This window comes from Eimeria maxima, genomic scaffold (genome assembly GCF_000499605.1).
Source record: "Eimeria maxima Weybridge genomic scaffold, Emw_scaff790, whole genome shotgun sequence".
Taxonomy (NCBI): domain Eukaryota; phylum Apicomplexa; class Conoidasida; order Eucoccidiorida; family Eimeriidae; genus Eimeria; species Eimeria maxima.
In genome coordinates this window covers 4,227-16,488 of record NW_013566767.1, presented here as the reverse complement: position 1 = coordinate 16,488, position 12,262 = coordinate 4,227, and the positions used below count along the sequence as shown (strand labels likewise).

Sequence of the window (12,262 nt, the reverse complement as noted above, 5' to 3'; positions counted from 1 at the left end):
TATATATATATATATATATATATATATAGTGAGAGAAAATATGTTTGGGGGGACAGCTGCAACTAAAAGCCAATTAACGATAAACACAGGGTGTATCTACACCTGCAGCCGTTCCAGCAACAGGCGCATGCACCGCTGCTCCTCTGCTGCTGCTTGCATGCACTGCGCAACCAACTTGGATGCTTCCCCACACAATCGCCGCCGCACCCTTCGGGGCTCCTCCATAGGTGCAAGCTGCCTGCGCTGTTTCTGCAGCTGTTGCTGCTGCTCCTGTTGCTGTTGATGTACTTGCTGCTGCTGCTGCTGTTCGTACTGCTGTTGTTGACAGCCTTGAAGCTGTTGCAATTGCTGCTGGTGCTTCCCCACACACCCTCCACCCTCCTCTAGCAGCCCCATTCGCCTCTCCTCTTTATGCTTCTGTTCTGCCTGCTGCTGCTCCTGCAGCATTGTTGCGGCGGTGGCAAGCACGCGAGGCAGCACTGGGGGTCCCCAAACATACACTGGAGGGGCAGCTAGCACATTCCATGTGGAGTAGGGGAGTACCAGTGGTCCACGTTTTGCTGCAGCAGCCGCTGCTGCTGCTGCGGCGCTGCACCGAGCTGCTTCCACTGCGGCGGCAAAAACGAGCTCCAGAGAATGAGCCTGCGCCTCCTGCTGCTCCATCTGCTCCATCCGAGCACCACCAGCAGCAGAAGCAGCAGCAGCAGCCAGTTCGACAAGCTGCGACAAGCTCGAAGCCTTGCTGTACGCTCGGCGGAGCAAACGCAAGATGTCTTGCTCGTCTTGCTGCCGCAACAACCTAACCAACTCGTGGAGAGTCTCAGTATCTGCGGAGGGAAAACATCCGGCAAGTGCAGCAGCTGTAAGGGCATGCGGTTGTTGCTCCTGCTGCATCTGCTGCTTCTTTGCGTGCTGCAACCTCCATATGAGGCCCAGCAGCCACTCTACAGGCGGCAACTGCCACAAGCTGTCGCTGCAGCTGTGCAGCAACCCTGCTGCTGCTGCTGCTCCTGTGCGAAATGCCTCTACAGACACCGCAGCATTAGCAGCAACCCGAGCAAGAGGACCTGCAGCAGCAGCAGCAACGAGCTGCTCAAGACAACCTTCGTGTCCCAAGCGTTGCTGCTGCTGTTGCAATTCTGCTTCCAGGCACTCGCTAAGTGCCTTCCTTGCGCGTGCAGCAGCAGCAGCAGCGGCAGCAGCAAGCGCCCGTTCCCACATCCTCGCCCAGCCTGACAACAGAAGTTGCTGCTGCTGCAGCAGCATCGGCCGCTGCCGCAGCAACGCGCTTAGCTGGCTGGGCTGCTGCAGCCCTTCCCAAGGATCTAAGGAGAAACACTGCAGCAAACCCCGCGAAAGCGGCAGCGCGCAGTCTGTACAGCAGCATCTTCCGCTGCTGCTGCTGCTGTTGCTTCTGCGGCTGCTGCTGCTGGTGGTGTTGGTGCTGTCTCGGGCAGGAGATGGAACAACAGCAATACACCGAACTCGTAAGCATGCAGCTGCATCTTGAAGCCTGGGAATACAAAAAGAGCAGCAGTACCAACGTACCCATTCTACGTCTGCTACTGCTGCCGTTGCTGCTTCTGCAGCAGCATCGGCCGCTGCCTGAGTTTACCATTTAAACTCTATGGTGTTGTTCTTTTCCTGCTCTTTCGCAAGCTGCTACTACATTGCATGTGTTGTGGTTCTGCTGCTTCTGCTCTTACTGCTGGGATGTTTGCTTACTCTGGGAACTGCGAGGAGACAGCCTGGAGGACTTCAGCCTTCACAGCTGCACATGCACTGCGCACTTCGTCGTCAACGGAGATAGCCAATTGCTGCGGACACCGCTGCTGCTGCTGTTGCTGCTGGCGTTGTGTTGCAGCAGCGCACGGTGGAACAGTCGCCGTTGCCGCTTGTGATGATATATCGCAGAACAGCCGCTGCGGCAGGGATAGAGCAAAAACAACACACGCGACAGCAGCGCCTGCCTGCTGCTGCTGCTGGTTCTTGTTGCGGAGCTTGAGGGCGTAGGCTATCTCCTTTGTGGCTGCAGCCCACTGTTGCTTTGCTGTTGCTTCAGCTGGACCGCTCGCGCTGCAGTCCGATGGGAAGGCGGTCATCTGCACCGTGGGGGGAAGGGTGTTGTTGCAGAAGCCACAAGGCTCGTCAGCAGGCGCATCTGCTGCTGCTCCTTTGCCTGGCAAAGCCACAAGGAAAGGCAACGGCAGCAGCAGCATGGCTGCGTCCCCAAGGGCTTCTTCTTCGTCAAGCTTACAAACCTCCTCCTGTATTGGTGTTGCAAGTGGTGCTGTGCCAGCAGCAGCCGCTGCTGCTGCTTCTAATGCCCTCCCCGCTGCAGCTGTGTCTATTCCCTTGCCGGTTATTGCATGCAGCGCACAGTAAAACGGCAGCGGCTGTGAGGCCCCTCGGATGGAGAGCCGCTGCTGCGGCCACAGCAGCAAGTGTCCCTCTAAGGGCACCCTTTTGTCCCCTGCTGCTGCAATGCTGCTGTGGAGCAACACAGGAGTAGAAGTTACCTTACTGTTCCTGCTGGTGCCCCACGCAGCAGCTGCAACAACACGCAACAACAGCGCCTCCACAATTGAAGAGCGACGGCAAAAAAAGACAGCCTTGAAGAAAACACGGGGAGGGGAAAGCTGCTGTTGCTGCTGCTGTTCTTGCCGTTGCGTGCAGCGAGGGAGCAGCAGATCCGAAGCTAGGAGAGAACGAAGAACATCTGGCGGCATGGCAGCAGCAGCTGCAGCAACGGCTGTTGCAAGCATCGACGATAGTGGCTGCTGTGGCAGCTCAGTTTGCTGCTGCAGCAGCGCCAGCAACTCTTCCTCGGGTGATATCAATGCATACAGGGCCCCCTGTGGGGTATCCCCCACATTGAAGGTCTCAGTCAGAGGAGCCCCTGCTACTGCATCAGCATCAGCAGCAGCTGCTGCATTCTTGTGAGTTGCCTCAGCCAGATCGTCTGAGGCTCTCGCTGGAGGCTTCTTCAACTCAGAGCCACTTTTCTGCTGCTGCTGCTGTTGCTGTTGTTGTCCTTCCTGCTGCTGCCACACCACTGCGGCTTCGTCTACGACCTCGTGTCCTTTGCTGGGCGGCGGCCTTGCGGAGGCAATCGCTTCAATAAAGTTGCCGGTAGCAGCAGCTGCTGCTGCTTTTGCTGCAGTAGCTGCTGCTGTTGCTACAGGAGCAGGCTGGGATGCTGCACCAGACGCAACACGAATGCAACACAGCGCAAGCACAATGTACATGCATCATCTGCAGTTCGCGCTGCAGCACTCGAATGTACACAAATCTGCCAAGGTGTAGGGTGCTGCTGCAGCAGCTGCAGCAAACTCTTACCGCTGTCACTGGGCTTCTGTCTCCACTTGCGAAGCCCCAAAATGCCAGGGAATGTCTCCTCGAACTCTACTGCAACAGCGCTGGTGTCTCCTTTAGGTGCACTAACTTCAGGCATACGCAAATCGCGCTGCTGCCTCCCTGTTGCAGCAGCAGTTGCTGAACTCGCGCTGCTCGTCGCAGCACCCGCTGCAGCAGCAGCTCCTGGTGCATGCAGGATACCTCTGCACTCTCTAGCCAGCTCATGCCCCTCTTGTCTTCGGGACACATCATCGCCTTTTCCAGAAGCAGCAGCAGGGGCAGGAGCTGCTGCTGCTGCAGGTGCCGTTTGACTGGGAACCGGCGGTTCTCTAGAAGCCTGGATTATTGGACTGCCCCCGATGGCTGCTGTTGCTGCTGTTGGCGCTGCTGCTGCCGCTACTGCTGGCGGTGTGGTTGGGGATGTTGTAGCGCCAGCTGCTGCAGTTGGTTTAGGTGGTGCCTGCAATACATCCCTTGTCACTACTGCTGACGCGTCAACAGCAGCAGCAGCAGTAGGTTGATTGCTAACATATGGAGATACCCGCGCTGTTTGCTGCTCCGCCCCTGCCTCTCTCCCCTGAGCAGGCGGTGGCCACACGAAAGCGAACGGTACCTGCTTCTGCTGCTCTTGCTGCCACTGTTGTTGCTGTTGTTGCTGCAGCTGTTGCTGTTGTTGTTGTTGTTGCTGTTGTTGTTGTTGTTGTTGATGTTGTTGTTGTTGTTGCTGTTGTTGTTGTTGTTGTTGTTGTTGCTGTTGTTGTTGTTGTTGTTGTTGTTGTTGTTGTTGTTGTTGTTGTTGTTGTTGTTGCTGTTGTTGTTGTTGCTGCGCCGGGCCCTGCTCTGGTTGCGTCAGTGGGCGTTGGTGCCCCTGCAAAAGTTGCTGCTGCTGTTGGGGCTGCATCTGCGCTTCTCTGTCTGTCCGTTGCATGCGCTGCATGCCTTGAGGCAACCCAAAGGCAATACCCCCCGCTGCCTCAGGTGTCGTCGTAACATTTACGAAGTTAGAAGCCAAAGGCGGCTGCTGCTGCTGGTGCTGCTGTTGCTGGTGCTGTTGCTGCCGCTGTTGCTGCTGCTGTTGCTGCTGCTGTTGCTGTTCATTGTGCCCAACCCGTAGTTCCCCGTGGCTCAGCTGCAGCTGCTGCTGTCGCAGTTTGAGTTGCTGCAGTCGTTTAAGTTTCCTCTGCTTATCGGGCTGCTGCTCCTGCTGGTGATCAGGCCGTTGCTTTAAGGCCTCCTGCTGCTTGAAAAAAAAGGCCCTGCTCAATTCCGCTGCGCACGGTCTTCTTTTCTGCCGTTGCTCCTGTGTCTCAAGCGCACCAGCCACAGCCACAGCAGCAGCCGCAGCAGCAGGATAGTCTGGGTCGAGCAGCTGCTGCCTGGAGAGGTAGCTAGGCGGCGCAAGGTAAGGAGAAGGGGCCCTAGGCCCCTTTGCTTTTTTATAGGAGGACAAGTCCTGAAGGAGACTCTTATCTGCCTCCTCAAGTAAACAAATAGGGGCACCTCGAGGAGACACCGCCACGCGAATTCCGTAAGCCGCAAGAAAGGCAGAAAACATTTCGCCTGCGGCAACAGCAGTAGAAACCGTATGCAGAGACAGCACACAAGCGTGGATGCAACAAACACTCCAGACCTCCAAAGCGGGCAGCAGAAGGAGCAGCATTGGGAGGAGCAGCAAGAGCAGCGCCAGCGGGAACAGGGCCCGCAGCAGCCCCAGCGTCAATCGAAGCAACAGCAGTAGCAGTTTAAGTAACAACAACAGGATAAACAGCGGTACAGTAGCAGCGGGATTCGCCAGTGGTGTAGCGGATGCGGAAGCCGCTGCGTTGGTGTGGATGCGAGCATCCACACCAGCATCCACATGGGCAGCAAGAATCGCATCTACATGCACATGCACATCCGCAGCAGCATGCGCAAAATCAAGCAGCAACCGCAGCAGCAGAAGTAGGAGGAGGAGCGTACTGCTTTCTGCATCGAACCCAAGGAGAAGGGCAAGGCGTTGAGGGCTGATAGGATTTCTTGCGCCTCCAGATAGGCGGTTGAAGACGAGAGCAGCAACAAGGCGTGCTCTAGCAAAGGGCAAGAATTTGTGAAGGAGGAGGCATAATAAATAGGGCCCCTCCCTCATGAGGCCCACACAACGACGGAGGTTAAGGGTCTTAAATGCCCGGTAGGCAGCTAAGGCAAAACGCACAGAAGGGTCCTGCTGCAGTTGCTGCGGCAGCCGCTGCAGCAGAGATACCGCAGCCGTGTCACTTGCATCCTGTGACAGCAGCATAAGAAGGCGGAAACCCCAGAATTCCCCTTCATACGGACTGCTGTAGACAAGAAGATCAAGTAATGCCTTAGGGTCTTCCTCTCCTCCTCTGCCTTCCACCCCTCCTGCAGCAGCAGCAACAGCTGCTGCTGCTGCTGCTGCTGCTGCTGCCGCTTCGCGTCTGCTGCGGAAGGCGCGGGCCGCCTCGTATCCCTGCATAAGTTTGTCTAGACATGTTTGCATTAAACCATGATTAGAGACTGAATCAAAACCAGGTGTCCCTGCTAGCAGCTCCTCAGACAAAACAAGAAAACGAAAAGAGACCTCAAGTGTCTCTATTGATGCACGATGAGGAGACACATGCTGCACTGTTAGTTCTTGCCAACAGGCACGTAATCTGTCTCTCAAAAAGTTATACACATCAATGTATGTATAAGGACGAGATCGAGGGAACAGATACTCCTTTCGTGGTAGCGTCGCCATCTCCTGCTGCTGCTCCTGCTGATCCTGCTGCTGAGGTCCATTGGTCAGGTCAGCATCCGCAACGTAAGTCAGCAGCGCATGCACAGCTCGGCGGCACCACACTGCTGGTCGAGTGTCTGACTGCTTGAAGGGCTTCCCAGCGTCGCTACGCCGAAACGAAGAAAACGCCAGGTGTACGTTCACCTGCAGCAGCAGCAGCAGCAAGAGCAGAACAGCAGCAGGGGCAGGAGCACCGGGAGCAGATGAGCAGGCCTTACACGACTCATGGCCAACGAAGAGACAGCATCAGGTAAACAGCAAGAGTAAAGCCGATGCGGTGAGCTCTCTAGCTGGGCGCCTGCCTACGGCTAGCTAGCCAGCTAGCTACCCAGTTAGCCAGCCAGGTAGCTATGCAGTTATCGAACGAGCACACTTAACATAAAAGTAGGTAGCTTGTTAGGGCGCGACTGGTGAATTGTTTGCCGGGTGGGTAACTACGGATCTAACTAGCTACCTAGCTAGCTACCTAACTAGCTGCTTAAGGATTGGCTAGTTGTTCGTCTGGCTTACGATGCGGGCTTCTGGGTCTCCTGGGACAGTCGCCTCTAAACGCTCGAAGTCAGAGGCAGTGGAGACTTGCTGCTTGTCTAACATTTCTTCGGTGCTGCAGCAGCCGTACAGCTGCCCGACAAACACCCCTCCAGCAGCAGCAGCATCCGCTGCTGCTGTTCCTGGCGCAGAAGCAGCACTGTCCGCAGCTGCTGCACCTGTAGCAGGAGGGAAAAGAGCAGCAGCCCCACCGGTTGCGCCTCCATCCTGCTGCAGCTGCTGTAGCTGCTGCACCACTTGTATCCTCAACATAAGTGCTGTCTCAGGGAGCTTTGCATGCAGCATAGGGTTTGCTTGGGGCCCCACAGGTACAGGTAGAGGAGGAGGCACAGCCTTCCCCTCAGGTACATACAGACGGTTGCGGCCATGTACTGCCAACACACCGCCACCACCACCACCACCACTGCTGCTGCTGCTGCTACTGGTGGGGGTGGCGGTAGGGGTGGGAGGGTCTCCTCCTCCTGTGGCAGCAGCAGCAGAAGAACTGCGAGGGATGAAGGGTCTCTCTTTAGTGTTTCCCCAGCTGCTGCTGCTGCGGTGGAGGGGCACATCAAGGGAAGAAAACAGGCCGCCGCTGCCGGAGTTTCGTCCTGCTGCTGCTGCTGATGGTGCAGCTGGTGGTGGTTGTGGTGCTGCTGCTGCTGCTGATGCTGCTGCTACAGTGCTCCGGAATAAGCCTCCACTGTGTTGCGCGGGGCCCCTTGGATCGGCGGCCTGTGATGCGCCCGAGGGCCCCCCCGAAGGTCCTGCTGGTGTGTCTGCCTTTAATTGATTTGCTGCTGCTGCCCCTTCTGTGGCTGCTGCTCCTGTTGCTGGTAGTGTTGCGCCAAACAGACCTTTGGCTGGGGTTGCCGAGCTTAGGGGGACCCCACCAAACAACATGCCAGCAGCAGGAGCAGTGGTGCCCCCCGAAGGGACACTCCCGCCAAAGATGCTGCTGCCAGAGCCAGCAGCAGGTGCAGCAGCAGGTGCTGCAGCACCTGCTGCTGCAGCAGGTGCAGCGCTTCCGAACAAGGGGACGGTGCTGCTGTTCTCCTTAGGGCCCCCAAATGGGGTAGAGCCAACGGGGCCCCCTGCATTAACAGTGCCGAAGAGAGTCTTCTTAGAGGCAGGCCCCCCCCCAACAGCACCTCCAAAGAGGGAACCTCCACTTGGGGCCCCCCCAATTTGGGGGCCCCCAAACAGGCTAGACCCAGCGGGCCCGTTGCTGCCGGCAGGAATCCCTGCTGCTGCAGCAGGTGCTGCAGGGACAGCAGCCGGAGGTGTTGCTCCGAAGAGAGGCTGCGGAGCAGCAACTGCTTGGGGCCCTGTCTGCTGCTGCTGCTGAGCAGCAGCAGCACAGGGGCCTTTGCCTGCAAAGATGGGGCCCGCATTCATCCCAGAGGCAATGGAACCAAAAAGGGGGCCCCCACGGGCTCCTGATGAAGGGGCTGGCCCTGTGCTTGCTGCTCCCGCTGCTGCAGGTGCAGCAGCAGAAGCGCCAGGAGCGCCACTAGAGGCGGCGCCTTGGCTGCTCGTGCTGCCAGCTGCACCGAAAAAGCCCCCTGTTGGCTGGGATGACCCAAATAGACCTGCACCAGGAGCAGCTTGAGCTGTTCCACCTGCGGTTCCGCTGCTGCCAGGAGCAGCAGCAGCAGAACCGAGGAGGCCCTGTGGGCCCGCACCCCCGAAAAGGCTCCTGCTGGTCCCTGCATTAGGACCGTTGCTGCTAAAGGGATTGGTGCCGCTTGTGGCAGCAGGCTGCTGTTGACCTGCTGCTGCAGCTGTGGGGCTCCGACCAAACAAGCTGGGGGCCCCTGCAGGGGGTGAAGGGTTCAAGCCAAATATGCTACCACCAGAAGAAGGAGCTGGTGCTGCAGCAGCTGCAGAGAAGGCACTAAAGAGAGAGGAAGAAGGAGCGGAGGGGGCCCCCTGAGTAGGAGTAGAGGAGGGGTTCTGGGGGGCCCCCGAAGGCCCCTGAGTAAAAAGGGAGCTGGGGGGCCCCTGCATTTGCCGCTGCAGGTCAGATGGGTTCAAGGAGAGCCATGAAGGGATACATCTATATCGATGTTACAACAGACGACTGTAGCAGCAGCAGATGACGCTGCAACTACTGCTACTACTACAGCAGCATCAGCAACTGGCGCTACTGCAGCGGCAGCTGGAGCAGCTGCAACTGGGGAAGGCAAAAGCCCTTCTCTCCTTACAGGCAAGTCCCATGTAACTAAAGAACAAAATAGAAATCTTTTGCAAACAAACAAGTCTAGTGGGGGCCCCTCTTCCTCTTGCACCGCATGCTCGCGGCGTACCCAGGAGAGAGGCCCCCTTCAGACCCAGGGGGCCCCCCCGGGGTGGGTCTTGTACCCCACTACTCTGTTTGCTGCAACAACGCTGTTAGAGATTCTTCTGCGTAAATCCTAATTCCTTTTTATTTACCTTAGGGGTAAGCCCAAGTCGCCTCCTCCTACAAAAGGGGGGCCACCCTGTCGGCTGCTGCTGGGTCATCACACCACAGCAGATATGGGCCTCAGGGTTCCCTGGCAGACAGCTTGGGGGTCCCATCCTCTCTATGGGCAGCAACGCCTCTGTGTGGGGTTCCCATAGGGGCCCCAGAGGACCCCTATTCATATGGCATCAAGGAAGGGTTGCATTGCCTGGGGGGCCCCTGTACACCGCACTGTACCTCTTGGTGTTTGTGTTGTCTCTGGGGGCCTCACAAGCCTATGCCATCCAGGGGCCCCTCCTGCCGGGCTGCAGCACCTTGCAGCCTTCGCAAAGAAACTCCTGCATATACAGCAGCAGCAGGAGCAGCAGGAGCAGTAGAAGCGTCAGCAGAGGCAGTTTCCCCTGCGGCTTCATCAAAGCCCATCCTCCAGCACCTGCAGCAGCAGGAGCAGCAGCAGGAGCAGCATCAGGTTCTATAGCTACTAGAGGAGCTCAATATTTGGCACCAGGAGTTGCTGCAGCCCCTGCTTCGTCAACAGCCGCCGCCGCAGCAGCAGCAGAAGCAACAGCAGCAGCAGAAGCAGCAGAAGCAACAGAAGCAACAGCCAGGGAGGCAGGGAAGGCTGCAGCAACTGGGCCTCTTTCCGGTGTCTCTGTGTCTCTTAGCACTCTTATAAGGTGTCCCCAAACTTGGGACCAAACACCCAGTAAGCAGCAACAGCAGCAACTGCAGCAGCAGCTGCATGCATGCATGCGTATGCACCCTGTTGGTGTAGACAACCCATGTGCAAAAGAGGAGACACACATAGACACACTCTAGACCCTCTGCTGCTGCCGTTGCACCTGCTGCAGCTCCTGATGTATAGGAAGACGCTGCTATCCGTTTGTTGCTGCTGCCACTGTTCTTGCTCCTGTTGCTGCTGCTGTTGCTGCTGCTGTACACAGGTCTCCTGAGGGGCCCCATAGCATACGAGGCGACAGTGGTGTCTCTTTTGAAGGCAGCTGGGGCCCGCATAGTGTCTCCTTCGCAGCAGCAGCAGCAGCAGGAGCAAACAGCAGGCAATCATGCGCACCTGGCGGTGTCTCCTCTCCCTCCCCTACAGCAGAGACCAATTGGCCCCCCTCGCAGCAGCAGCAGCACCAGCAGCAGCAGCAGCGGGGCAGATTGGGGTGTACTCGCTGAGGGGCCCTCTGTAGGAGGGGCCCCCCATTTAGCGTTCTGTGCCTCAAGAGGCAGTGTAAGCTTATTTGGCTGTTTTACTGCAGCAGCAGCTTTATCACCAGCAGCAGACGCTGCAGCAGAGGATTTGTTGCATGCAGCAGACAAGGCAGCAGCAGCAGCAACAGATGTAGCAGCAGTACCTGCTGCGGCTGCAGCGGGGGCCCTAGGATGCGGCTCGCCGCTGCTGAGCCCCTCCTGGGGGGCCCCAGGCTTGTGGCTATGTGCCAATAATGTGGGGTTGCTACAGCGGCTGCTGGGGGCCCTGTGGGGCCCCGACGCAGCAGACTTACAATCTGTTTGTTTTGCAAGACTTAAAGGAGACAAAAAAGGAGACAAATATACACCTCAACAAACTGCAGCAGAAAGGAGACACTTGCTGCACCCAAGAGTAGCCTTGCTGCAAATAGGAGACACAGCAGCAGAGCACCACGATAAAAACAGTGCCCCTTCACGCCACTTGCAGCTGCTGCAGCGGCTGCAGCAGCTTCAACAGGAGCAGCAGCAGCAGCAGCAGGTACCAGCAGCCCGTCTTGATGGAGATACACTTGAGCGGGCTACTGTTGGGCTGTCTCTGCTGCAGTGCTGCGAGGCAGCAACTCTGCTGCTGCGGCTTGGGGAGGGGGCCCCCCAGGGGCCTCCTAAGGATATAAGGTAAGGGTTTTGCAGTTCACTCTAGTACTTAGTGACAGCCAGCAGCAGCAGCAGCAGCTGCTGCTGCAGCGGCGGCAGCAGCAGCAGCTACAGAGACAAAGCCCACCTAATGCTTAAGAGCGATTTGCTTCCGGTTGTCGCAGGGAAACAGAGACGGCCATAGAGCATGCGGAGCATGAGCAGCAGCAGCAGCAGCAGCAGCAGCAGCATGAACAGCAGCAGCAGCAGCAAGAAGAGGAGGAGGAGCAGCAGCAACCGAGCTTCAAGATGAGGGTTGTGGCGGAGAGGCAACGAAGGCTTAGTCCCCAATTACAGTTAAGGATGCTGCTAGGTAAGAGGAGACAAATAAGGAGACAAAAAAAAGGAGACAAATAGAGGTGCAATAAAAGGAGACAGTATATTTATTTTTCTTTAGTCCCTTCTTTGTCTTTTTTTATTTGCTGCAGGAGGAGTAATCCTAAGAGACAAACATAAGCACAAATTGCTGGAGGCAGCAACAGCAGCAAGACAGCAGCTGCAGCAGCAGCTGCTCGCTCTCCTTAGCCACACCGATGTTCTGCTCCATCTAGGGGGGCCCACTAAGGGGCCCCCTGATGAGACAAAAGTGCCTCCTCCCCTCCCTCTTGAAGGGAAGGAGACACGCGAGGGACCTTTTACGCAGCAGCAGCAGCAACAGCAGCAGCAACCGCAGCAGCAGCAGCACCAGCAGCACCATGGGGTAGGCTCTAGCAGGAGCAGTGAGGGCCCTCATGAGCAACTGATTGCTGCAGCAGCAGCATTAGGGTTTCCTTGTTTTGTCTCCTCTGATGGTTGGTTGCTGCTGGGGGCACCAGGAAGAGACACTGATGTGTTAGCAGCAGCAGCAGCTCTTAACACAAACCCTAAACCCTAAACCCTAAAGGTTAAGGTCCTTCATCTACCTCTTGGCTAGATGATGGACCTCAGGGTTTAGGGTTTAGGGTTTGTGTTCTTAGGAACAGTGACGCAGTGGGCTAGCTTTTGTTAAACCCTTCCTCTAGGGTTTAGGGTTTAGGGGGGTTTGGTGATAAGAGGGGCAAGGAGAGGAGCAGGTAAACCCTCATTCCCCTTTGCTCCTTTGGGGCTTTTTAAACCTGCATGCATTCATGCGGGGCTGCATGCGCCTGCGACTTAATTTGTAACCGGGAAAAACCCTAAACCCTAAACCCTAAAATTAGGAGTCCCTTTAGCACCGTGGCATGTCCGCGCAAGGTCCTCGTAACTTGGCTCTGTAGGGTTTAGGGTTTAGTTGTATAGCTAAGAAA

General features: G+C 56.9%; 2 protein-coding genes across 2 annotated transcripts; one reads left to right on the top strand and one right to left on the bottom strand.

Moving 5' to 3' along the window:
• Window positions 1–96: 96 nt before the first annotated feature.
• EMWEY_00043200 (SAC3/GANP family protein, putative) lies at window positions 97–8,671 on the bottom strand (the record flags this gene model as incomplete). Its single annotated transcript, XM_013482823.1, has 5 exons — window positions 97–1,513; window positions 1,726–3,199; window positions 3,340–4,917; window positions 5,317–6,277; window positions 6,644–8,671. 5 exons carry the CDS (start codon window positions 8,669–8,671, stop codon window positions 97–99), a joined length of 7,458 nt encoding a protein of 2,485 aa, XP_013338277.1.
• Window positions 8,672–9,230: 559 nt separating this feature from the next.
• On the top strand, window positions 9,231–11,975 carry EMWEY_00043190 (hypothetical protein, conserved; the record flags this gene model as incomplete). The annotated part of the gene is made up of 5 exons (XM_013482822.1): window positions 9,231–9,813; window positions 10,052–10,979; window positions 11,123–11,310; window positions 11,426–11,828; window positions 11,954–11,975. The coding sequence occupies 5 exons, from the start codon at window positions 9,231–9,233 to the stop codon at window positions 11,973–11,975; spliced, it is 2,124 nt and encodes a 707-aa protein (XP_013338276.1).
• Between the last annotated feature and the right edge of the window lie 287 nt (window positions 11,976–12,262).